The sequence below is a fragment of the Haemaphysalis longicornis genome, unplaced genomic scaffold, assembly GCF_048455015.1.
Source record: "Haemaphysalis longicornis isolate Haplotype H1 unplaced genomic scaffold, Haemaphysalis longicornis Haplotype H1 scaffold_3, whole genome shotgun sequence".
In the NCBI taxonomy this organism is placed as follows: domain Eukaryota; kingdom Metazoa; phylum Arthropoda; class Arachnida; order Ixodida; family Ixodidae; genus Haemaphysalis; species Haemaphysalis longicornis.
In genome coordinates, this window is record NW_027526335.1 from 224,025,328 (window position 1) to 224,051,746 (window position 26,419).

The 26,419-nt window shown below is 48.6% G+C and overlaps 1 protein-coding gene across 1 annotated transcript in view; it reads right to left on the reverse strand.

Annotated features, from left to right (window-relative positions):
* The window catches only part of LOC144176012 (signal peptide peptidase-like 2B), a 105,964-nt gene that overhangs the window by 2,205 nt on the left and 77,340 nt on the right, over positions 1-26,419 (reverse strand). Inside the window, exons 10-14 of the mRNA XM_077705110.1 lie at positions 19,025-19,223; positions 13,229-13,303; positions 11,379-11,535; positions 8,031-8,108; positions 3,750-3,904 (exon numbers count right to left, since the gene is read on the reverse strand). Of these exons, the coding sequence (XP_077561236.1) occupies positions 3,750-3,904; positions 8,031-8,108; positions 11,379-11,535; positions 13,229-13,303; positions 19,025-19,223 (664 nt within the window). The remainder of the gene's footprint in view (positions 1-3,749; positions 3,905-8,030; positions 8,109-11,378; positions 11,536-13,228; positions 13,304-19,024; positions 19,224-26,419) is intronic.

Below are 26,419 nucleotides of genomic sequence, written 5' to 3' on the forward strand. Positions count from 1 at the left end.
TGTGTGAAGGAAATTATATGGACTTCTTGAGTGTTGTGTGGAGTGCCAAAACGCTTCATGAAGGCAGGCGTGCCAGTTTTATATACAACTAAAGTGGTCAGTCAACTATTGCAAAAATAGGTGATATAGTGAGAGCGCGCAAGTGTTCAGGCAGATTGTCGTCGACGACGACTGCCACCGAGGAGATCGCCAACGAATTGAGGCCCTTCGAAGAGCACAGAAAGGAGCTTCTTGGCCCATTCCCATGTCACAAACCGAGAACAAATAGAATGCCGTAGTCACAGAGTACATAACGCGCTTAGCAGAGACCGCAGCTCTTCCCAGGTTGCAGCTCTTGCTATAGCTCTGAGACTAACAGCGCGAAAGAACGTGACAACAGAGGAGTAGACTAACACAACGCAGTGTTAGTCTACTCCTCTTTTGCCCCGTTCTTTCGCGCTGTTAATCTCAGAAATATGTACCAACTGGCCCGCCTACGATCCTTGTTGCCGTTAATTTCTTCCTATAGGTCGCGCTGAAGAGGTCCCGAAACTCTTCATCCACCAAGTTGTGCTGTGACATGGAGCCCCTGAAGTCCTAATCACGTACCGCGGAACGGCATTCACTGCTGAGGACATGCAAGGTGTCCTACGCTACAGCAACACCGGTCACTGCAAAACCACGGCGTACTACACCCAGATGAACGGACAATCCCAAGGGCTGAACAAGACGATCGCGGATATACTGTGCATGTACTTCGAAGTTGAACATAAGGCGTGGGAAGAGTGCGTACACCGTTTGCGAACAACTCGGCTGTCCAGGAAAGCACGAAGATGACACCGTTCAAGCGTCTGTATGGACGACAGCCGACGACGAGGCTCGACGATATGCTGCCACACGAAGACGAAGACCTCACCGTCGACGTGCGAGGGAACTTGCAGCGCGCCAGGCGCGTAGCCAGGAATTTTGTTCGGGGGGGGGGGGGGGCGACAGGGGGGATGGGGGGGGCGACGGAAAATATGTAGGCACGGCTTTTTGCGCGTTGTTTTTCAAACGAAGCTTGAAATAACTGACTTTAACATGCGATTTCGGTATGCTGAACGCTAACAGTAAAGCCCACCTTAAGGAGCTTAGATGATGATGATAATGATAATGATGATGACCTAAATTCCCCTTCGCTGGTCTATGGGTAGGCCATGGGTGATTGGTTCGTCCGTAGAGCTGGCGGTTATACGGCCACGCGCTCGTGAGCGTGATCATAAGTGTGCCCGTGAGTGGCGCGCGGTCCGCGAAGTTCGTCAGGTGCAAGTGGAGGCCAAGACTGGGTGTTTACTTTCAAGATTCGCGTGTTTTAGATTTTCCTTTAGGAAAGGGACTGATACGTTTTCTTATCAGCTATAAAGTACAGTCAAGCACAATTTGAAGGTTATCGCGCCAGCATCGAGCGGCCACGCGTGCCACCGTCCTACGGTTTCTTTTCGGAACCATGGAAATCAAGATTTCGCTGTTCTCTTGTTGGCTGTTCCATGCTGCAACAATGGCCCGCACGACTGATTTGCCACCCTTTGGGTTTCAATCTTTGCATACGCGTTGTTATCAAGCTCAGACTTGGTTGGCTTTTATGTACGCCGCCGAGGACAAAACTGGCATGGAAGATTCTGTCTGGTGTTCTGTCTGCTACATTTGAAAGAGTAGCTTGCCAGCGTTAGCCTTCGAATCGCAGTGGACTGTACGTGCGGCACATTCATATATTATGGCGGTGAAGCAAGCAAACGTGCGGCTTCGTCCTTAAGTAAGCGCCTTTTTGTTATTTTTTGTGCTAGTATAACGTGAATAGTAAACTTACGCTTAGCGGAACACTGATGCTGAAAGTTGAGCTTGTTCCATGTTTCTTGAATTTCATGCTATTTCTATCCGTTAAATCGAACAGACATGGCTTCAGTAAAATTCCGGGTAAGCAAATACAGAATGCTGATTCTAACCAAGAGGGAGGTCAATCAAACACAGGAATATTGCCAAAAAGACAGAGCTCCGCAATAAAGAGAATTGTACAGTTTTGTTGATGTGGAGGAAATACAAGATGGGCAGAGCAATGCTTTCATACAGCAGGCATTAGGGAACTACAATAGTCAATGAAATGCGATGTTGGTAGAAAAATAAACACATCAAGCATTGATAGTTGACTCAACAAAATACAGGGACATGCTCTGTCATGTTATTACACTTTGTACCAGTGTAAAGACAAGGAATGACACGCTAAAGTCCTGACCACACGTATGCCTATATGAGGCTTTTCCTCCTGTTCCGCCATTTCCCGGCCGTGCTGTTCCGCCAGCGAAACCACGGGACTTCCTTGATCGCTCGCGGCAGGTTCCAGGCGCAGCTCGGTGTATCCGGCGCGAAATGCAGTTGGACTGTATACGTTGACATCTACAGCATCTAGAGTGGGCGCAGGGATCAGACGTTGACGTAGCCCTTGTTTTCGGTTTTATATGAGCAAGAATGTCACTAAAACTGCAGGTTCTGCACCTGTAGGCGACTTCAGGTGGTTATTCAGGCTATTTAAACCGTACCCCAGCCTGGAACGACACATTTTTGGGGGGGGGGCACGGGCCCGGTGTGCCCCCCCCCCCCCCCCCTGGCTACGCCCCTGCGGCGCGTGGAGGAGACCCGCCAGCTTCGTACTACGGACCAGCAGCTGGTGGATTCTGTGCGCTACAACCACCGACGTCCAGACACCGACTACAACCCCGGTGATCTCGTGTGAGTTTGGACTCCTGTTCGACAACAGGTACTCAATAAGGAGCTCAGGCGACGGTATTTCGGACCCTGCCGATTTGAGCGACGTGTTGACTTACTTATCCAAGAGGTGATTTCCGACGCTGACTCCGGAACACCAGGACGACGCACGCACCCGAAGGCGTCCAGATGGTTCGCCTCGAGCCTTACTATGCCTGATTAAGGAGCTTTTCTTGTTAAAACTTCTCTTTCATTTTAGCATCGGGTCGATGCCCTCTTAGATGGGGGGGGGGGGGGGGGGGGGGGGAGGGGGGGCAAATAGTGCACACCACGCGTGTTGTTTTGTTTACTTGTCATGAGTGTCAGGCCGTGCCCAGCTGTGGTATGAAGCGCTCGTTTCCCTCTGTTTGTTTTGTATGCCGCGCAAGCTCTCTAATTTGATAAAAAAAATGTATCACCCTGTCTGGAACAGAATGTAGTGTTTGATCACTGATGTTCTAGATCCGATTCGATGGTTCTCTCAGCATTAACGCCGAAAGATAAACGCTCGCAAAACGAGAAAACCCGTATTCGTTTCGCCGAAGCGCATCTATGCACGTCACGCTGGTGACTGCTTCGTCTACAATGAAGTTTTCTTTAGTTCAATGAGGAGCACAAGATCAGTTCAGTAACGTCCAAGAACGTGCTTAAAGCCTTAGTCCTTGACTTCGTATATTTACAGTAAACTGAGAGCTGCAGCTCTTTCACAATAAATTTTGCCGCAAAGCTTATTCTGCCTTGAAAAACGACGAGTACAACTGCGACACAAAAGGTCCTCACCAGTGTGCCAGAACCAGTTTCGACCTAGACAATTTTCGAGCCCAAAATGCTGTTTAGCCAAAAGAAGCTTCAAAGGACGCGTCTCAAACGTGCAGAGCAGCAAAGTCCGAAGCTTCCACAGAAGCAAATAAAATCAGTGGCGTTTGTTTCGGCAGAAAGTACTCCGAACTGTATACCGCAAGCAGGAGCACGCGCCTTGTCAGGCTGCTCACCCGCACTCCGTTCCAGATGGCGTGCAGCTCCCCGTTGCACCAGGCCGCCGTGATGGTCGGAAGGAGCGTGAATGGTACCAGGTACAGCAGCGCCGGCTGGGCATTCCGCATCAACTCCAGGGCCGCGAATGTGGCAGCCATGCCCAATCCGTAGGCTGCGTGGGCAATAATCCCGTCTGCCATAAAGAAACCTCGCCCAAGAAAGTCCCCACCTAACATTGGGCCTTTTAAATCACTACCCTGGCAAGTCTGAAATGCAACCCTCCGGTGAAAGTGCGAAAGTATCGCAGGATTCAGAGGAGCGTAACAAGAAGTTCTGCGAAATCCTGATTTTTCAATCCAAAGGAAAGTTACAAATAAGATATTAGCCACTGTGCCAATCGGCACGCAACGTATGCAAACGCTTTCAAGGTATTCAGACAGCTTACAGTAAGCATTCCAAAAACCCGCTGTATTATATCGACCTTGTACTTAATTTGAGCTTGGGCCAAGTGCGTAGAATAACGAAAAGAGAAAACACGGTTATAAAAAACTAGACGGCAGGATTTAGGCCGCACCTACAGCGGTGGTTCAGTGGCCAAGGTACGATGGCACTAGATCCCGGCTGCGAGGGTCTCTTGTGGTGGACGCGAAAAGCGTGGAGAATCCCGAGTGAGAATTCATTTTTGCATAAGTACTGATGACCACGTGGTTGTTTAGGGGAAAATTACAGAGCAGGGGAAGGTTTGTAATTTTGTGTATTTATTTATTTATTTATTCATTTATTTACATGTTACTGCCGACCTCTGGTACAAGGTCCTTGGCAGGAGGGGGCGGTAAGAAAAAAAAAGACGGAAAAAGACGCGACATGAAGAAGTAAAGGGAGCAAGAATGTGGCACGGTGCCTGGGAAAGGTTTATGTGTAGTGGCATTATTGTAGGCACAATATAAAAGGCAAAAAGAAAACACCCCCCCCCCCAAAAAAAAAAAATCGTTATTGCTACTAACAGCGCCAATGAGGCATTAGAGCCGCATAATATGACAACAATGTGTGAAATTTGATAACCCAAAGTTGCTAAAAATCTAAACACACCAGACATGACAGGTCGAGCTCACTGAAGAGTTATTTATGACATTAAATTGCATTGACGTATACCCTCCCCAAACCAAATCCTTACAACTCTCCCGAGCTCTGAAGGCACGCCCTGTCCACATCATGCCTGTTCTACCAGCTTCACCTGGTGGAGCAGGCTGTAGCGGCTGGCAAAGCATATGGGGCCCTGAACTTAGGACTTCACCTGCTGAAGACACCATGCAAATTTGGCGCACACTAAAGATGTTTATCCTCCTACTCGTGTTCCTCCAGACTCAACTTAAGCACACGTTCTCTTCAAGCACTTCTCAAGCTATCGCAGTTATTCATCAGAAGGTATAGGTATATATTTGGCTCATAAAGGAAGATGAACGTGCGAAAGCATTCAGTGGCTCATTAAGAAAAACCGAAGGCATCCGCTGCAGCGACTGACTCCTAACAAAACGTGAACATGAACGGCAGCACAACAAAAGCCAAAAGGGAGTCGAGAATAATATTAGGTAAGCCCGGGCAAAGATGGGAATCGCAGTTAAGAGAAGGCCAAACGTGTGCTGAGGACTGCATAAGTTTTTAGCGCAGTATTTACATAAGTAGCCGCTAAGCGAGAAACACAATGAATTCTGAATAAGTGCTCTCGATAGGCATTGCAAACGGGACAGGGGTGCCATGGACGTCAGCAGTGTCATCATGCAGGATACACCGAGACCGGCAATCTCGCGCTGTTGCCCCTGCAGAAGGCGCGCGAGCCCTGCAGCGAACGCTAGTATGCTCCCGCAAAGCACTCAGCTTGACGTACAATGAGTTATATACGTTTATTGGCACGTCGTTATATTAAACGCGAATGTAAATACACATAGCGGCCGAATATAGGCTTAAAATATGCCAACTGCGGTCAATTGGCCTGCGATGATTACACCTGCCGTCCAAAGCCCGACGTCTTATGCACGTTCAGCTGCGATATCACCCTCAATTCTCGGATACATGCTCAGGGGCATTAGCCAATGACGATGACCGCTTTCGTCAGAAGAAGGGCTGATATACAAATGCCCATTTCGCTGCGACATCGAAAGGCCCACCCTCAGTGCTGACATACGTACTCAGGGGCATTGGTAAGTGACAACTACAGCTCTCGCAATAGGCTCTGGGCAGATTCGCCAATTTCCGTTTAGCTGCGACGTCAACATACCCCCTCCAAAGCTCACGTAAGCACTCCGGGACACGACGACAGCTCTCCCCAGAATCTCAGAGCCGAATCGCCATTCCCCATTTCCCCACTAAAACAAAGTTCCTGCGTTTTTGCAGCCGCCCTTTTCCATAGGGGAGATTTCCCGTGCAAGCCAGGTGAACTTTCCAAGCGTTGTAGTCCCACACAAGGGCCGAGCCAGAGAGTCGCTTGTACCTATTTTAGCGATACGTGCCCGGCGCCACAGGCACAGGAATGCACATGGCGCCTTCCACAGCCACGGTGGACGCTGACCTCGCAATCGCCAGTGGCAGGACACGCCGCCGGACTCTTTTACCCCCGGCAATGGCGCAACGCGGCATGATGGCCGGGGGCCCCGCCAGATGGACAAGGGTCAGGGACCCCTCTCAAGGGTAAAGGCAGCTTTCCAGGCGTGGATTCTCCTTTCGAGGGTCCGCACTCGACCAGGGACGTCTGCATCCATTAAAGAAACCGGTGGGTGCCCGGCGGTACCAGGATTGAAACCCGGTACCTCTCGCATACGAAGCGAGTGCTGTACCTCTGAGCCATCGCTTCGGTAAAAGTTCCTGCGCTTTTGAAGCCGCCCCTTTCTATAGGGGCAATTTCCCGTACAAGCAGGGTGAACTCAGCGATGGCTCAGCGGTACAGCACTCGCCTCGTATGCGGAAGGTACCGGGCTCGAATCCTGGTACCGCCAGGCACCCACTTGTTTCTGTAATGGGTACAGACATCCCTGTCGAGTGCGGACGCTTGAAATGGGAATCCACGCCTGGAAAGCTGCCTTTACCTTTGCGAGGGGTCCCTGACCCTTGTCCATCTGGCGGGCCCCTGACCATCATGTCGCGTTGCGCCGTTGCCGGGGGTGAAAGAGTCTGGCGGCATGTCTGGCAGCAGGTGGGTGCGAGTTGAGCGTCCGCCGTTGCTGTGGAAGGCACCATGTGCATTCGAGTGCCTTGGTGGCGCCGGGCACCTACCGGTAAGATGGGTACAAGCGACACCCCGGCCTAGCGCGCGGCCCTTGTGTGGGACTACAACGCTTGGGAAGTTCACCCGGCTTGCACAGGAAATGACCGCTATGGAAAGGGGCTGCTACAATAACGCAGGAACTTTTTTTAACTGCGGCATTAACATACCCACTGTAACCCCTGCTCGTACCACTGCTCTCGAGCCGTTCTAGCCTTCGACCTAAAAGGGGCTTTCTATTCTGCTGGAGCACTGCCACAGAGTGATATATGTGCATTTCCTAGGGCGGGACAGACCCGTAGGCACGTACTTTTACTAGGTACCTCGTGCCAATTTAGCGGAACCACTCAGAGTCGTCGCCTCCATGTGTTTGTCATTTAGCCGCTCAAATCAGGTCGTGAGGTATTAACCAACTAGTCCAGCACCAAGCTCTTAATTTAAACCGCAATACATAAATTTTAAGGTGTAGCGCAGATGAAGTAATCATGTTCTGTCAGGGACGATGAAGTGCTGTAATCCCGATCGGTGAACCTATTAAAGTCGTGCAATCATTTTACATGTGCTGAAGAAAATGTTCGATGTGTGTTCCGACTGCTATTTGGTGCGGGAGTTTGACTTGTCTATTAGGATATATACGACAGATGATTTAGCGTTGGCTTGCAACTCCAATCCTGCACTTAATGCTCCCAAAGTGTTCATTCTTTTCTATCTTCCGTGCTCCCGGCCTCTGCGTCTTAGGCGCTTTTTTTTATCTTCACGGTGCAAATGGTTCCCCCGTGCACTGGGGTGCCCGCTTGACTCTCATTCCTGAGGCGCGCGTTCCATTCCAATTCAGAAACGAAACATGCAACTTTTTTGCATTTTTTTCTCCACTGGTGGTGATTGAGACTTGTCCTGAAACTGCAAGCTGGTGTATTGGGAAAATTAATTCATGAAAATGATGCAGTTTTTGTTTGCACAACAAACACACATGCTGTCAGAGCCCGGATATGTACTACAATGTACTAGGGGAAGTACGCTAGCTGGATGGCAGTGCACTTACAAATGCAGGCGATGTAGAAATAAAATCGTCTCCCGTGTGCAAGGAGGTCGAATGCATGGCAGTATGATATCAAGAGGCCTGCACAAAGAAGGAAATGGGGACTGGCGTTACAACCAAAAAACAAAGGCATTAAGCATGGATTAGCCACCCAAATACGGTGCCATTTCATTGGGGAAGCAGTTAAGTTTAGCTATGACAACTGTAGGATTTAGGTAATCACATTTTATGTCTCAGTGGTAGAAACAAAAAGATTCTAAAGGTTGGGGTGGGGATCAGGCGAGGGCAGAGTGACTCCAAGCGTCAGCCGTTATTCGCCAATAGTGCGTATGCAAGGTGATACGAAAAATCAGTTTGCCGCTATTCAAGCATTTCGCAAAACTCTCACCCTACTCACTACTCGGTGACAAAGGCGACAGTGCTAGAGAAACCATAAATATCTCGCACGCATTAGAGACAGCACCAGACTAGTTATTGCCACCCCCCTCCCACCACCCTAAAAATGCCAGTAAAACTGTGGCGCACTGTTTGTGACGTCCTTCTCTCTAGAATTCAAAATCACCCAGCGGAGAAAATGGACAAGAAACCCTTTCTCTTCTGCCTGGCTCGGTGTTACGGAGGGATAGCAATTAGGCACACTTTTGCAAACACACTGCGATGAGGTGTCGCTGCAACAAGTCGAGAGGCCAATCCACCGAATTCCACGGGTGTAGCTGGCACAAAAGACGCAAGGTAAAGGAACAATAAGCGGTTCGGTCTCGGAGGCAGCAGAAGGCCACCCTCGCGGTGTAGGGCCGAGGACCATCGCCGGCTCTCCCGTCCGAGCCACCACCCGGGCTGTCAACGAGACGACAAGAAGCTGTTGCGCCCGTTGGAGGGAGCGGTGTTCCGGTGGCGTGGAGCGCGGGCAGCGAGGTCTCGCTGCGAATCAGGCCTAAGTTCTTCCCTGGCCAGTGGGGGCAACCCTTGTGCAATTAAATACAGTAACCTGCTCCGTTGGACCGCCACTACCCATCGTCGGTTACAGAGAAGTAGTCATCACTTCGACACGCTCTCGTTCTATGACCGTCGCAAGACTTGTGCCTTTTAGCTGTGTCCACTCTCGTCCGCCCTGAATGTGTGGAATCCGTGTCTACTCCGTGCGCGGGCCTAATTGTACATCCCACTGTGTACACATCTTACGTTAATCTACGTGCCCATACACGTTGCCAGTTACCTTGGTAGCGTTTTTCATTGCTGACGAAGAAGAAGCTGTGTACGGGGCGCAGCCGGCGCGGGCTCGGCGATGACCGCCGTGTAAATATTGTAAATCGATCCCTTCACCACCAACCGTGGGTCGCCTCATTTGTAATTTGACTTCGGCCACGTAACGGTCCCAGAACATCGATGCTGGCCGATGCAACGAGGCAGCGTCCCAAAGCCCTTGGACTCACGCCGGAGAACTGGACAGGGGACCGGCATCGGCTTGTTGTTTCCGCGGCTGTTTACGTCGGCAGGTCTCGGGGGATCATTGGCTGAGGAAACAGGGCTGGGCATAATCACGTCCAGGGCTCACCAGGGCTAGGGCGGACCGACGTGATCTAAGAGGCTTGGTGTGTTCACTTTAGGGGCCGAAGCTTGGCCAGTCTGAGGCCAGGGGGGGATGCACCCCGCACAATCCACCAAAATGTTGTTAGTACTCTTTACTTGACAATAAACAGAACGAGCCGTGCAACCCTACCTCACTCGCCCCTGTTCCCCTTGTACGCGCCATTGCCCCAAGATTTCCCACATCGGCTCCGCCTCCTGGAAGCAGATTCTCGCTACAATCCTCTACAGCAGGGGTTCTCAAGCATGTTGGTCCCAGGGAACCCTGCTAAGTTCCGTTAAGTGCCAAGGAACCCCCCCCCCCCCTCCCGCCATTTTTCATTCCGTTCATGCTACATTAACCTGCAATAAATTCAAAAGCAAGCAAGGGTATCGTTTTTTTTCCCGTCGACTTTACGCGAAAGCGTACGCTAGCGGCACCTATCTCCAAACAGGAGTAATGCGCATGGGGGTAATATAAGACCGAGATTGAAGTGCAATAGTTCAACCACGTGGCCCGTTTTCGGAGTCTGGCTGGCTACAAGCTGCTGGCGAGATTTATTGCGCAGCTCGCGCGTTTCTGTTATGCGCCGAGATGTGCTTACTGACACTCGGGCGTAAGTAACGGAGGTTCCTTAGATCGATCGCACCTCAAGTTCACCATATAAGATTTTGCGACTGCGGAACCAGGGAAAATTTATCAGTGGCTCGCGGAACCCTGAGAAGGGGCCTGCGGAACCCCTAGGTTCCGCGGAACCCACTTTGAGAAACCATGCTCTACAGCATGGAGTCCGCGGTGAATATGCCACAGAAACCCCCGGAACCAGCTCGACCTGGTAAGAGCAGCGTAAAGGTTATGGAAACAGTGAACATGTTGGGCATTGTAGTGACATCAGCGTGGCACGTCAGTGGCGTTTAGTACTCAGACGTTACGATGCAGAGCTGTAAGGGATTTTTAATGCTAATAGAAATGAATCTCGTGTTATAAGTCAAGCTGTTTGTTTGATCAGGTGATCCTGGCAAGCATTTGGTAATCGACTCGGCGTTGAATGCAGGTGCAGATGCATGGTGTGCGTGATAAGCAATAGTGCTACATGGATGCACAAGGCACACTACTGCCCCGGAAAGATACCGGCCTAGTACTGATGATATTGAAAGGGTAACATCTCGGCAAGTTCAGCACTAACTATAGTCATGCTACACAAATTTTTTCATTATATTCCGGTAGGCGTTAACCCAAAGGTAGACGCGGCTAGGCCGAAATTCCTGAAGTGGGCACCATGGCGTTAACCATGGGAGTTTGATGTCGACTGATCTCCCATCCCGGGGTCAAAGAGGTCCGTTTGCATTTTTTATACATTTGTCTTTGTGATAAAATTTGTGTTCGTTATAAATTGTGCCCTCCCAAAGTTTTGGAAAGTCGGATATCAAAAGTTGCCGTAATCAAAGGGCCACTGCACAGGCCTTAGTTCACCATAAATCTCGTCCAGTACTGTCAAACTGCGAAATTCGTTTTGAAGAGCTCCGCTCTACACATTTATTTAATTACAAAAGACGGCTCCCGTAGCTCCCGTAAAAGGTTGCGCGGTACTGCCTGAATTTGAGGAATGGTCGAGTGATGAGGCATCCTGGTGGTTCTTCCTGACTTGACAAAAACCCAACATTCGGGGCCATGCCACAGGGTTGCCTATAGCGTGGTTTCTGCCATCTCGCTGTGCGTTTCTTTAGGAATTACTGTGGCACCAGTACACGCGGTTGTCCGTATATCGAGAGAAAGAGACTCGCCGGGTGCCAGGATGTCGCCGAGGCCCAGGATGGAGAACCTTCGGGGGAAGCACTGGTGATAGACTGCCCGGTAGAGCCTCGGGAACTTGACAACCATGGGCAGCACCTCCATGACGCCCCCGCCCTTGGCCACCTCAACCATCACGCTCTCGCGGTTCTGGTGCACCGGAAAGTAGAGCACGCCATAGTTCCCGGCAAGCAGCCGACTCTCTTGCACTATTTGGCTTTATTGAAACATTAGCGGCTGCTCAGGCTTGCAGTCAAGAGTTCGAAGTAGGGGGCCAATCAGCAGGAGAAGCTGCGACGGAATTGTTCGGGGATCGCCTTGGTGCCCTATTTGCCTTCGTTGCCGTCTTTTCACCCGCTGCTAAAAACAGGGTCCCGCCTCGCCAACTGTCACGTTTACCAACATTAGTGCGTACGTTATGATTCCGCAATGTAAACTTAGAACCGTGTTGGAATTTGCCTGATGGTGACATACGCAGATCACTCAACGCATTTTGTGTTCGTCTGGAAAGTACAGCAGCACTCCGATCTCCGAAGCTGAGCTATGGCCAACGCGAAAAAATTGGCGTCATGTTGCCCTAAATGTTAAACTGCGAGCCGAAATTTCGCCTTCCCTGCTCGAGACGAAAAGTTAAGATTAGATTATTCAGTGTGTTATGCAAATGTTAATTATGCTTTTCTTCACAGCCATCCCAATTACTACATTTCATCATGCAGACCATATTCCAGCCTGCACCATTCACAAACCCACGCCGCTCACCTGGTTACTTTCAGCACCTCCACTGCAGAGGCGCTTCCCACATGCGACAGCCTGAGCAGACTTCCACTAAAATGTTGGCTTCAGTTAAAGCTAGGTGCACTCGTGTCCGCGCTGGTGCATACGACGTTTTCATTGGTACCTTCTATATTCCCCCCTCGTAGACACCAACTACACGAGATTTGCACGAAGTCATTAATTCCTTGCTAACTAAGGCCTGCACTAAGCAAAACAAGAGGCAGTTGTCGCAGGTACACTTCTATGGAATGCACTTCCCTTCACTATCAAGAGGCATTATTCTCAACGTTCACTCGTACTTTAAAATTATTCCTGCCTAGCAATTTTTCTGAATAATACTTTTTTTTCTTTTTTCTTTCTACGGTACTAAATCTGTTTATCCAGAGCTATTCTTGTATAATTTCCAGCTCTAATGCTTAAATATATTACTGGTGCCGCTAGACTGGCTGCTGTCTTGACTGCTTATATGATAAAAAGAGTTTCTCTGTGCAGTATGGCCGTACCCTTGGTCAAATGTTCATGTAGTGCGTTACATTTCACTGCATAAGCCCGGTGTTACTTGTTTGTGGCTACGCAAAGCATCATTGGGCGAGAGGGATTTTCGAGAAGGATTTTCTTGCCACCACATAACAAAATTCATCCAGGGGTTTTCTAATAGGTTCGCTCATACCATTTTTTTTTTGTGTGTGGTTTCGAGAAAATGTTTTTTACCGCGATTTTTCCGGCATTTTTCATATTTCTCGCGTTTGTTTTCTCCGCCAGTATAATTGGAAGTGGCAAAGTTACAACGCTGATTACGACTCTGTCAGGATTTCTGGCATTCAGAATTTTATTAAACATTTCGTAGATACAAACTTCCCGCGTAGCTGTTAGTACAGAGGAAGGTTTTAAAGATTTGGTGTTTGCAATGCCGCAAAAATGAAGCATTAAGTTAGAAGCGAGGAAGGTACATTCTAAAAAAAAACGGCTAAAGCACAAAAGGCACTGTACAGCGTGTGGCAGCAACAGTTGTATTTTAACATATCAGGTATGGTGAAGAACAAATGACGAGTAAAGCAGTGCATCTTACCGCTCTTAACAGCGGTGTTATAAAGACGAAGAAAACGTCGTAGATGAGCAGCAGCATCAACAGCAATGACAGGAGCTGAAAAACAGAAACGTGCGGGAGCTTAATAAAATCGCATACCTCACAGATTGTGCGAAGGCAACGACTAACGACAATTGTTGGCCGCCATTTCAAAAAAAATTCTCGCGGGTTCGCTGCACCCTCGACGGCCGTAAATAAGGAGCCACCGCCCCACACAGAGAAAAGTTAAGGGAGAAGAAAGCTGTGCTTTCGAGTTCCGGAAAATTGAAATTTACAATTTAGTACGTCGCACACGCTGAGCGTCTGGCTCGTGTTCCAGGTGCGGCCACCACGGCGGCCACATTTACGGGCTAACGTAGAATGTCGGGCTAGTTTAAACCAGGCATGATGCGCGAGCAATAGAGGAAGCAAATGATCAAGTTCCTCTCGCCGCCTATACGCGCACAGGCAGCACAGAACTGCGAACAAAACAGGGCGGGCTGGGCGGCGAAACAACAGGCGTTGGATGTTGTGGCACCCAGTCTCTGTGGGCCTGGGGACAATGGCCGATCTGGGCGGCGAAGCAGCTGTTTGCCCGGTCAGTGCCGTTTCTCCTCGTGTAGAGCGCAAGCAGGGCCGAGCTGGTGCAAGGGGAGATGGAATCACAGCTACAGAACGCCGCAGCTGTCGAATAGAGGGAGTGGCAGTCTAAGCGCACAAGGGAGACCTCCTCGTCTGCGGAAGAACGCAGTTGGCACGGTGGGCGGATTGGGCTCTCACGCGGCCCCAATAACGACGATTTGCGGGCATCGGAAGCGAGAGCAAGACGAGCGCGTCGGGCCGATTTTCCTAACGTGCCACCAGTTACCTCAAAGAGTGGGACGCTGATGCGTTACAAAGGATCCACCGATAGACCTTCGATTAACTTTTTTGTCATTCAATGAAATGCGCGGCCGATGTAGAACTTTAGTGGCATTACGTAGACGTTAACGACAATCACCGCTTTTGAGAGCTCACTCGCTCAAACTTTGCTTGCTAAAATTTCTGCAGGCTCTTTTTAAAGCAAAGCTTTCTAGCTCTACCAGCCTTTCTTTCATGGCGTGCGGAACCAACCTTTACCAACCTCTACCAACCTTCTTTCGTGGCGTGCGGAACAACAAACTACCAACGCGGCGGAGGCGGCGGCGGGAGGCACGGGGGTGGGTGAAGGGTTTACCTCACGGAGAACTCTGTAGAGGGCGCGGATGATTTACCCAGCGTTTCCCCCGCGGAAGTGCCTGCCCGCTGGCGTCGGCGTCAGCGGTATGGCTTTGTCGTCTGCTTTAGCGACGGTTGTTTTGGGCGTGTTTTGGCGTATACTATAGCTTCGCGTCCTCTGTGCGCTTCCTTCGCATGGCTTGATTAATGTGTTCGGCAGCACCTCCAGGGTAACCCGCACCCGACGGAATTAAGTGGTCGTACTACAAACACACGTTAATGATTGGTTTGCAGGGCGGGAAAAAAAAATGTGCAAACCACATAGAGAAATCTGGCCTCTGGCGAAACGCTGCCTTTTGCGCACTGCTTGCGACGATTGCGACTCCGTCTTCTAAATTAGTGAATACCAATTCAGTTTTGTTTTAAGAGGTATTACAAAATGCGAACGTCAGAACTGATTCTGATAAAGAGCGGTTATAAAGTTCTCTCAGTAGTCTCGTAATTCTCAAACTTTCTAAACTAACTAGTCTAAATCGGTATAAATGGGAATCACTAAGCTCACATGCCCAATTGTTTCGGTGTCTGCGCTTGTGTCGCGCGGTTGTGTATCCCCAAGCTAGCACACCAGGATGGCTAGGTTCTGCTGTCACACCCTTAGAAAGACGCTCCTCTCCGTTTTCTTTCTCCCGACTCACGGCCGGGCTACAGCGGCGGCGTCCGCCGCTCTAACCTGGCCGTGTCCGACGCTGCTGTAGCGTTTGGGACGCCGCCCCCGCAAATTCTAGGTGACGGCTAGCAGAATCTCTGGTTTCACTCCTTGTAAAGCCACGTGTGTGAATTCAAGTTACGTCACATGGGCAATTGTTGTGGGTGTCGTTTAAAGCTTTCGTTTCCAACCACCTTCACGGCGTGGATTGGGGCCAATTTTTTCAGCTTCTGTTTTTATGTATTATACCGCTACTGAATTGGCGGTTGTTTCTGTGAAGTACATAGTGACACGGATACACCGTATGCAGCCAAAATTCTAAACAATACATGGTCAATACATAGCAAACTATGCCAAACCATTGATAATGTTAAATAACATAAAACAAAAGTTATAAGCGCCCCACATCGAAGTGTATGCGGCCACTGCTTCAAGTTGATAAAAATACAGAGATAGCGTCAGTGCAAGCAAAAGAGAAAAGTAACTAGCATACATTTGCAGGCTATCTAATGACGCCAGGTGATGTTGTAAGCGTAGATCATTGTTTTGGTGATGGAAAAAACGACTATTTTTGGTGCAAGGAACATTGATGGGTATGTGACCACGGCTTGGACACGTTAAAAAAAAATTCGATTTACATAGCACAGATACTACGGGCCACATAACGATGAAGCACGGAAATGTAGAAGGGTTGCTGCGAATAAGCCAGAAAGCTTTCGCTATGCACGATAGATCTTCTGGTTCTTTGCAGTTAAATATAGGATGCATTGTTTAGGTAGATAACAATCCTACCCACTAAACTTTTTTACACCCTTTTAGGCAAAAAGGGGCGTAGCATAAGTGGAAAAAAGGGTGTTGGGAGGCCTTGACGCCCTTTTTCTTGAACCTCAACACCCTTTTCCTAGCTCTGCTGCACCCTTTTTGTGTGACAAAAAGGCTGTTGATCAACTTCAACACCCCTGGTTTTTCTTAGGGTGTTGAAAGGGTGTGGAAAAGGTGTTTAGCTGTTCATTGAATAAGGTTATGTTTGGATGCTTAATAGCACTGTAAAGAAGAAGACCACATCCCCTCATATACTCCTCTACTCGAAAGAAATTTTCAAACGCAAAAATAAAAATAATTGCTCATATGCAATGATCGCTCGTTTCCATATGCGGTGCACCTCATGTCCCAAGTTTAGCTTTGGCACGTGAAACGCCAATTTAAACTTTCAACATTAAAAGAGTATAATCTTGTTGAGAAGATGGTGTTGACCTACCGCAACACGCTTGGCTTTCTTTATTGCGGAAACAGTGTGAAATAGGAGTTCAGTTGCAAAAAAAGAACAGTGGAGCGGGGGGTCGACCTAGTTCCTTCCGGTGTTGGTAAGTTTTGTTATCTTTGCTAAGATTTGCAATGTTCTTGCTAAGCTAAGATGACCGCTGAGGGGTGAGGCCAAGTTTAACTGGATCCTACAAGGCTGTTTCAGTGTGCCCACCCTCCCCCACAGGCAGGGGATCCAAGGGGGAAACAAGCTAGGTTGACCCCCAGCTATGCCATTTCTCAAGCCTTGGACCACTATTGCAAGCTGCGCCAATTTTTTGCCTTTTAGAATCCGAAAAAGAGTAGTAACTTTTAAATGGTATGGTAAGAGGTGCGCATACGCCCTTTTTGCTCACACTCTAACAAGCTCGAAAGCCTACTTCACTGTTATAATACCCTATCAGCGGTGGTGGACCGTTTACAGGTACCGCAGTTCTTTTTCTTTGTTTTTGCTAACACCACCGAAACTAGCTCAAGCTTAACGAGCTTCACTGGTTATAAATTATGCCAATTCATATTGCTTTAAACATCTTGAGGTACAAAACACCCCCCGCTTGTAGAAACTGTTGAGTCGACCCGTGTAAACAGGTACAAAATGCCTCCAAAGTTGGAGTCTCTTCACCTGTTTTCTTAGTTCGTGGTCTTTTCTTACACCTTTTTCTTACAAACTTTTTCTTTACACCCGTTTTCTTAATTTCGAACACCCTACTTACCCTATATTTGTAGCTTTACACCCTTCTTGGAAAAAGGGTGTTGAAACAATGAACACCCTTTTTGGAGGGTGTTGAGGTGGCAGCGAAGATTTGTTTACATTTAATAAAATTCTATAAGTTATTGAACACAAAAACTACCTCGTAATTAAAACGTTTTTGCAAATCCGCATGTTATTTGTATGTTCGCATAGTAAAATCAATACTTCCAAAATGAGGGCTAAAATATCTGTTTTTTGCGACAAGGCCACCGAGTCGATCGGGGGGCTTTCCTCTCCTGGATATAAAAACAAGAACAGCACATGTATTACTAAATATGCACTCCCTGTACCGCTTGCATCCCGTTGGTTTTCTTACTCAATTCACTTGTGTTTCAAGTGTAACTTGTGCGTATTGACTGCATGCTTGTGTTGAATGCTGCGCGCTCCGCCGATTCACATTGCCACTGCTCATGTCATCACCTTAAAAAAGTGTGTTGAACTCAACACCTTTTTTTTATCTGCACACCCTATTTTTTGCCAAAACACCTTTTAAGGGTTAGCCACGGGAGAAGATTTTTACACCCTTTTCTGTCAAAAAGGGTGTAAAAAAGTTAGTGTGTATGGTTAAAAGAAAGGTATCTGAAAAAGACATTAAAAGCCCACAGCTTGGCATTCTTGGTTTGCGGTCACTTAGACATCCGCTGCAAATATTTTGGGTGATGTTCGGCCCTTGCAGCTACAAATGTTTAGCAAATTATCCCGAAAAGCCAACTTTTGAAAACTGCTTTTGAAAAACAAAACTTCTCCGCTTCGAATGCAATGCTATATCTTAATTTGAAAAAAAAAAAACACTATGGCTCATTCTATGAAGATCAAAAGCGGAGCATTGCAGAACAAGATGTTCCACGTTTGCTTCACACACAGTGAGACAAAAGGTACATGTGCAGGGGGCAGCGGTGCCGATGCCCTTCTTTCGGTCAGCAAGTGTCTGTCATTTATGAATATGAGGTGTAGAAGCATTGCATAGGGACATCCTTGAACATCCTCAACACCTGGTGACCTTAGCCGAGATCGGCGTTGCCAGTGGCCTGGCGAGCGTGATTTAGTGGGCGTCTACCTCACTCCATGTTCCAGCTCTTAACCCACTAGCGACCTTCGGTCCTCCCATTCCTAATAAAAGAGTTTGTCATTATCATCCGCTTCGAACACACTTGACGAAGCTATAAGCTGAGCCCATTGTTGTATTTTAATGAGCATGTTTATATTGGCTGAGCTCTGTGCGGGCGGGATTGTTCTTTACCTTTCCTGTTGGCAAAGTCACCTCTCAACTCCAGCAGTTTCTAAGCGTTCTCGCTGCGCCCCTGACGCTTACTGAAATAGGAGCTTGCGATGCGCTGCAGCGACTCTAGAGAACGTTTAACTGGAGCCCTGTTTCTGGCGGGTTTCGAACCACAGTGCGCGTAAACTTAAGCCCAGCCATATACGGTTCGCGCTGGTAGTTGCAACGCCGGATCCGCTTTCTAAAGGGTGCCTCTTCACCTGCTTGAGGACTACATCGGAAGTAGAAAGTGCTCCGCTTCGGACATGCCGTTTGCGCCACTAAATGCGGGACAGAGCAACTCAAAGGCAGGAAGCCCCTTCAACACGGTGCCGAAGCCGTGGGCACAAGTACGGTGTACTTGAAACGAGAAATGCGTAGTCCCAGAATGCGTCGGCAAATAGAAGAAAGAACCGTCCACGAGCCAAACGCCGCTGTTGACCTGTTGTCGCAGGCGGCCTAGCTTTCATGTCATGAACGCTCCGTTATGAACCCGCCAACTGCCCAGCCACTGCGTATCTGTCGTCAAGGTGGCTGGAAGGAGTGAAGCAGGCCCTTGCATGCTGGCGGTTTAGCAGTGCGTACCCTGAGGTTGGGCAGGTGCACGCTCTTGAGCATGTTGAGGCAGAAGGCGATGCCCAGCAGGTCCTGGAGGACCCAGCCGCAGGCCTCGTTGTGCCGCGTCACGAACCAGGCGGCCGACACGCAGAAGCCGAGTGCCAGCAACGCCACCTGCCGCATTTCCATGGGCGCCGAGCAGCACACGGCCAGCCGCTCGGGGACCCTGCGGCCACCGTGGTGGACGTAAGCAGCGCTGTATGGAGGGAGTAACACCTAGACTTTTCAGGCCTGAAGGCTGCCGTCATGACGTCATCAAGGGGAGGCCGAAGCAGGGCCCGGTCGCAGCATCGGAGTAAATTCCGTTTGCACTACGACGTAAGAAACAGACACCTCCATCACTAAAGAGAAAGGTATATGTAGCTTTAAATCTTTATCTGCAAATAAATCTCGCACACTAGAGCAATCCCCCTTTCCGAACCGCCAAAAACGTGCTTGCCAAAAATGAATTGCAAGCACTTAAAAACGCCGTTCCTGGAGCTTCTAGCCCTATATTTACAGCGCCGTAGTACACACGAACAGAGAGATCTGGTGCCCGAAGCTCAATTTTTTTCAGACTTTTGTTGAGTATCTAATAGGTAACAGAAAATACGGTCTTAATGATATATACAGAACAATACAGACCGCACATATGGTCATCGCTGCATCCCTGAAAGAATTTAAAGGGACACTGAAGTGATTTGTAATCATTGCGGGATTACGAGCGAGCGCCACTTGTAGCCCGGAGTCCCTATAGGCCCTCTTTCGACCACTATGAGCGCGTTTACGGGAATTTATTTAGTAGAAAAATCAATTCGAAAATGCTGTCCTTCTCTCTGCACCCTCGCCTATTTTCTGTGGCGTTTTCGTGTGACGTTAGGAGGAGATCAGCTGGCAATTGGCTGCGCTACGGCACGGCTCGCCGACCTTCCGACAGAGTCAGTCGGCCCAGAGTTCAGTCCGCCGACAGGTCGTTGCAATTCGCTCGCTCAGTTGAAACTAAGCCACAACACGTTTGTGAATGGATAAATGCGTCTTTCTTTACTTTGTAAGTTTGTACAATGTATCTAGCTCCAAGTCAAGGCCGCTTCACACAAGCGCTGCACCAGCGCACATGCCACGCTTCGCTGACTGGTACGCCAGTAGGAAAATCTAAGGCCACTTGAAGGCGAGAGAAGATTCAGGGAAGTCAATAGAGGTACTAAACGGAAATAAAATCAACTGATACTTTTACCGTACAGCGTAAAATTGGGGTGCAGAAAGCACTTTTTTTTGCGCTGGGCGAACAAGCGCAGCGTCCAGCAGCACGACTACGCATCTGCGAACGCTTTTCCGTCTAAGAAATGCAATTGCTTGACGTGAGATATTGTGGAAACTTGGGGTGCGTTACTGCACGAACGCAATACAACAAATAGTCATCTAAGCTGCTTGAAATGCTAAAACTAAATAAAAGTGTAAACTGGTTAAACATTATATACCTTATATTTCCAAGGTTGGCATCGCTCGCCCGTGGAAGACTGGTAATAAAGAGAAAAAAAGTGGCCAAGTGGTCTGGAGCGCTAGGTATGTTATTGCAAGTGTTTTGCAAGTCACGAGTTGGAATCCCCTAGGGTACGTTGTTTTTTTTTTTTTATAAGTTGGCTTTTTCGTTTTCGGCCGATGTTTTCTATACTGAGTTCACCTTTTCTTGGGCCGTAACGTTCATTGCTTCACGAACTAGTTCACAGAACGCGCGCAGGCTGACACTGACGCGCTAGCGAGTTCTCGTTGCCGTGGTGTTGCCATAAGCACCGACGGCTTGCGGGCAGAGGGCACAGGCCGGAATCAACAGAACCTTGGCCTGGTGCGAACACGCTTTTAAGTGCGAATGCACTTCTTAAGCGAGCCTGAATCATCCGCCGCCGTCGTCCGCATAGCAACAGCTGCGGGTGCGCGCGCTCCACGTCTTCCCTAGCAACGGGGGGAGATGGGCGCGCGCTACTCTCCTCCTCCTCTCTCCGCTCAGTGACTGCGGGTGTTGGGCGCCTCCTCTCCACTTCGGGCGGGAGAGCTCTCGCTCGCGTAGCGGGCGCTCCGCATTCCGACGCGTGAGGGCGCTCGTGTAGCGGCCGCGTGGCGCGGGAGGGTATTAGTCGAGCGCGCGCCGTCGTCGAGAGCGGTAGCTGGTCCTGCATCTCGATAACGATGATGGCGGACCGGGCAACGGTACCAGCAATAACGAGTGAAATATCTTTCTTTGTAGTTGTGTGCGTGTGTGATCTCTGGACTACTCATTAAGATCACGATATCCACCGTAATCGCGCAATCAACAACCGTGCATTCGCACTTACACACTCTCCCCCTCGGGGAAGTGCGAGGGAATTTTTTACGGTATATGCATGAGTGAGGCAAACTGCAAATATGAGGAAAAGCGCACGGCATTTTAGCGTCTGCGGGGACGCGGAGGGCGTTCATCCACTGCGTAGGCCTCGGCTAGTGATTGCTACGATTTGAAGCCGTCCTGGGAGGCTCATCTTATGCATTTTACAGACGACAACATGGCAGAAGGGCGGTACGACGATTACTAAGATATCGAGAATGCCCATCAGACGATGCCATCGGATGTCAAGCATGTTGTTTTACAGAACCGAAACCGAAACTTGTTTGAATGCTAACCTTGGATATCGTCCAATTACGGTGCACCTCCTCCCGTCGTCACAGCCTTTGTTTGGTGCGGCCGCCGCAAATCGCGCATGGTAGTTTTTCTTCTTTCCCGCTTTGTAAAATAATTACCGACTTGTCAATCGGATAAACGATGAAAAGTGTGCTAATTTGAGCCGTTCTACGCAGTGCAAGCACAAACAGGAGCTTGACAAATTCACTTCAGTGTTCCTTTAATACGCGTAAAATATTCTGGTATGTTCAAATCATCAAAAACCACTCGTATACGCACGTGACACACGACGTTTCTTAAAAATTAAAGGTTGACTCTTCGGTCGATAATACGTATTTGTCACACATTTTCCCTCCTCAGCTGGGATTGCAAGCAGTCGGCAAATTCTTGGGCAGTTGGCAAATAATCTATACCTATAAAAAGAAGTGCCCGACTGACTGACTGGCTGACTGACTGACTCATCAACGCCCAGCCAAAACTGTTAGACCTAGACACTCGAAATTTCACGAGTTTATTTGCGTCATTGAGTAGGTGCTCACTAAGGCGGGTTTTTCAGAAATTGCCCTCCTAACCAAAGAAAAGGGAGAAATTGTGGTTTCGCGAATTCGTGATTTTCTCGGTCACCCATTCACATATCGAAGCGCTTTTTGCTGACATAAGTAGCCCTTAGGAATACCTAAAAAGTAGTTTTTGGATTTCGCCCTAACCTACACCATCGAGGTGATTCCGCATTCCGGAACTAGAACGGTGTTCCCAAAGATTCTCAAATAAATCTTTCACCGATTCAGTAATCCAACTGATTTTTGCTAGAATATGTTACTCATACAAATGCACAGACCCGTTTTTAAGGATTTCGCTCTGCGACGCCGCTAAAAGGGTCAAATTGTTTTTTACAAATGACACAGCTGATGAGCCAAAAAGGCCTGACAGGTTATGTAGACGTCTAGCCAAACTGCTCTTTCAAACGGCTACAGATTGCAAGGGCCAATTCTGAATACGGTGTTGGAGGTCCATATTTCTTAAAATCTTAAAAATTTCACCATGGAGAGAGTGAAAAGCGGTAAAAGAGTTTTTCAGAAATTAATTTTTTTACCGCCCGCCATCTGAGATATCGAACTGTATTTCGTTGGGATAGGCACCTTACTCACGTATCTCAATACTGTTATACAAGAGTTTGCAATGATACCCTCCCAATAGAGGCAGGCGGGATTTCGGGAAAACACTGTGTTTTTACACTTTCGTAAATAACACCCAGCCAGTTGATATCTCCCATTCGTTTTTTCTTGAAAATGTTGCCCATTTAATTGCCCAAAAACACTTTCAGGATTTTGTCCTAATATGCGGATAAGAAGGGCAGCGAGATTTCTAAATCTGCATTATTTTGGACGTAAAATTCAGTTGAGTTTTCCCGCGTTCGCTTAGCGGTCGCCATCTGTTGACACCTTCGGCAACTACGCCTCTCCCGTAGGAGCAGGTGTCATATATCATAAATGTAAAAGAGAAGATGTACCAGTAAAAAGCGCAAAGGTTAGCCGTCGGCATCTGCTGGGACTTCCTGCAATCTCGCGCCTCCCGTAGGGAGCCCATGTTACTTATGATAAAACTGTACCGATGAGCATCGTTCATAACTTTTGAGATAGCACTTGCTACGAGGAAGAATACTCCTCACCCAGCCGGCCTCCATCATGTGTTCCCAGCGTAATCTCCTGCCGAATTCAAGTTGTGTTTGCAACCTGGCGCTCTTCCTCATATCATATTAAAAGAGCAAGCAAACCAAGCTCCTTCTTTCATCCACTTTTGCAAACTTTGAGCTGTGGGAGAACCTGGGGACTAACAGCGATCTGGATGTCCAGACAATACTTCCTCCAGAGCGAAGGCTGCCCACTCATCACATGGCTTTCTGAAATTGGGAACCACTCCCACTTCGCCGGCTCAATAAAACCTTTTTCACTCACTGACTCATTCGCTCAAACGCGCCATCTTGGTGCAATTTGTTTAGCGAGAGTTGGAGTAAAACACGAGTACCAGTCGTTTCACATTACCACGATGCGCCTGCAGTAGGAGCCTATGTACTGACAGCAGGCAGACGCTCCCGAGTGTGTACCGCTTCCCAATGAAGTAGCCTAATATGGCGACTAACAAATACCAATTGCTGTCCCTAATATAATGGCCCACCCGGGCACCGCCGGGTACTACCGCTAGTATCGTAATAAAGGTAATAGGGGTCGAAAGGCATTCCGCATTTTAAAGCAAAGCTTCCTACCATTTTAAAGCAAAGTTTCAAGATGTGTTACAAAAAGCGAAAGGAACAACTGGTTCTGATAAATAGCACCATTTGGCCAGCTGAGAAAAACATTGACCTATGACCTAGAAAGAAGCAAACAGGACAATCGCTAGACTTCAACTGTTTGCTTATCTCTAGGTCCGTGTCTTTTTTTCGCTGGTAAAGTGGTTTTAAGTCAATACCAACTAGCCCAACTTTCAGCCTTAACTGATAAATTTCATTTCATGTTCATTACATTTTATTTTCCTTAATGACCCCCAAATTTGGATATTACACAAGGGGTTGTGTGAGCACAGGAAATAGCAATTTGTAGCCACAAAAAAATTTAACAGGGCAGGTGAGCCGTTACTTCAGCACTGAAAGTAGACGGGCTGGTTATGGCGGCGATATGGTGGGGAAGGCCGTCCCAGTCCTTAGCCGCACGGGGAATAAGGAGGCAGCGACGGTGGTGGTGCGGGTGCGGTGACCTGAAACTTGAAGTGCATGACCGGTGCGATGAGATTTGTACGTCGGTTGGGTGATGTAAGGTGCGCAGTTGAGTGAAGATTAAAATAATCTATGAAACAGAGCAAGCGTGGCGCACGACGTCGAAAAGAACGAGGCTCCAGTCCCGATTGTGATTTTAAAGATGAAATGCTGATATCGTTGGAGTATGCAGAATGGATGAACCTGGTAGCACGGTTTTGAACAGATTCAAGTGCGTTGATGAGATGTATTTGGTGTGGGTTCCAGATGGCGCATGCGTATTGAAGTTTGGAAAGAATAAAGGATTTGTATGCGAGTTGCTTGATATGTGTTGGAGCATGGCACAGATAGCGTTTGAGAAAACCAAGCGTTCTATTGGCTGAGGAGACAATGTTGGCTACATTAGCCTTCCACGAAATATCATGCGTCAGAATAACACCGAGCTATTTGAATGAAGGTACTAGGTTTATAGACCTTATGCAAAAACTGGCGCCCTCTCGCGGGAACCGCGTGCGCTTCCGCTATGTTGGGGGCTTCCCGGATCTCCGGATACCGCAGTATACATGATAGCCCGGGGTTAGCGGCGCGCACGTCGGCATTTATCGTTATCCAAGATGCTTAAGTACTGCCGTGTAACTTGCTGTGCACAAAGATGATACGAGGACGACCACGGAAAAAGCGTACACATCTTTTTTTTATTTATTTATCAACAGAAGCGTGATTCGAGCCCTGCGTGAAGTCGCTTGCGGGTGTCGCCTTCTTTGCGCAGTAATATAGCTAGATCGCATGAATAGTCACGAAACGAATATTATGTGCAGGACTAAAAAGGTGCCAAAGTTAGCTATTTTCTAGCCCTGTATTTGCCGCCGAGCACTCTTCCCTGCTGGTAGTTAAGGCGCACTGAATCGGTCAGCTCGTACTTTATCGTGCGGGTAGAGTTTTGAGTCGGCCGTTCGTGCTTTGCACGCCCGCGTTTTCTTTTTTCTCTGGACGTTCGGTAGGCTTTGATGGAAGTACTACGCATACTTTCGTTTGCCAAACGTTACAGGAAATAAAGGATCAGCGATAGTTACAACCTTCACGTAGTGCCATGAGTAGCGCAAGTAACGAACGTAGTAAACCGTGTATCGGTCATTTACCGCTCGTCGCCTGCTGTTTGTTCGTAGCCTATTTTCCCAAGATCAAATTTTTCGAGCGGAATTTTCTAAGCGGTAGTGTGCACCCAGTTTTGTTGTCCAGGGTGCGAGCAGGAGACGCTCAGCTGTCGCCGCGAGGCACGCGCTCACGAGCGCTCGGAATTTTCTCGCTCTCTAAGGTTTTCGCAGTTTCTTTTTTTTTTTCGCTAAAGCCTTTGCGTGTGCTGGGGATGCTCGGTGGTCGCCGCGAGGCACGCGCTCACCAGTGCTCGGCAATGCATTGGTAGATTAATTATTCATTGGCAATTTATTGGTAATATATTGCCAATGTTTAACGCGTTACACACCACACAGGTTACGTGCTACACATTACGACCAGCTACAACAGCTCCGAAGTTAAAAAATGCAAGGTATGCAGTTTACTCAATTTTGCTTTTTTTTTGTAGGTTTCCTCTGCATCCCAGAGGACCCTTAGCGTATAGCTATATCGCGGAGTGCCCCCCTCCCCCATTTCAACCTCGGGGCAGCCCACATCGGCTCGAAGCGTTTCACGAATGACCTCCTGAGAAACCCGAAGGATGCGAACCAACACCGATGTACTTTCAATATTCGCGTTCTCACATTCCCCCTCCCCCCAGAAAAAAAAAAGGAGAAGAAACGCGACAGCCTCCAAAAGCTTCCCTGCCGGTGCCTCCCTGACTGTTTTTTCGATGCATAATGCGTATTTACGAAGTCGCTCGCAAATGTGGCCAACAGAGAAAGGTCCACAGATCACTCGTCGCTCATTTTGCTGCGCCTAAATCTGTATATAAAAGGATCGCCAAGCCCAGAAAGCCCCTCACACG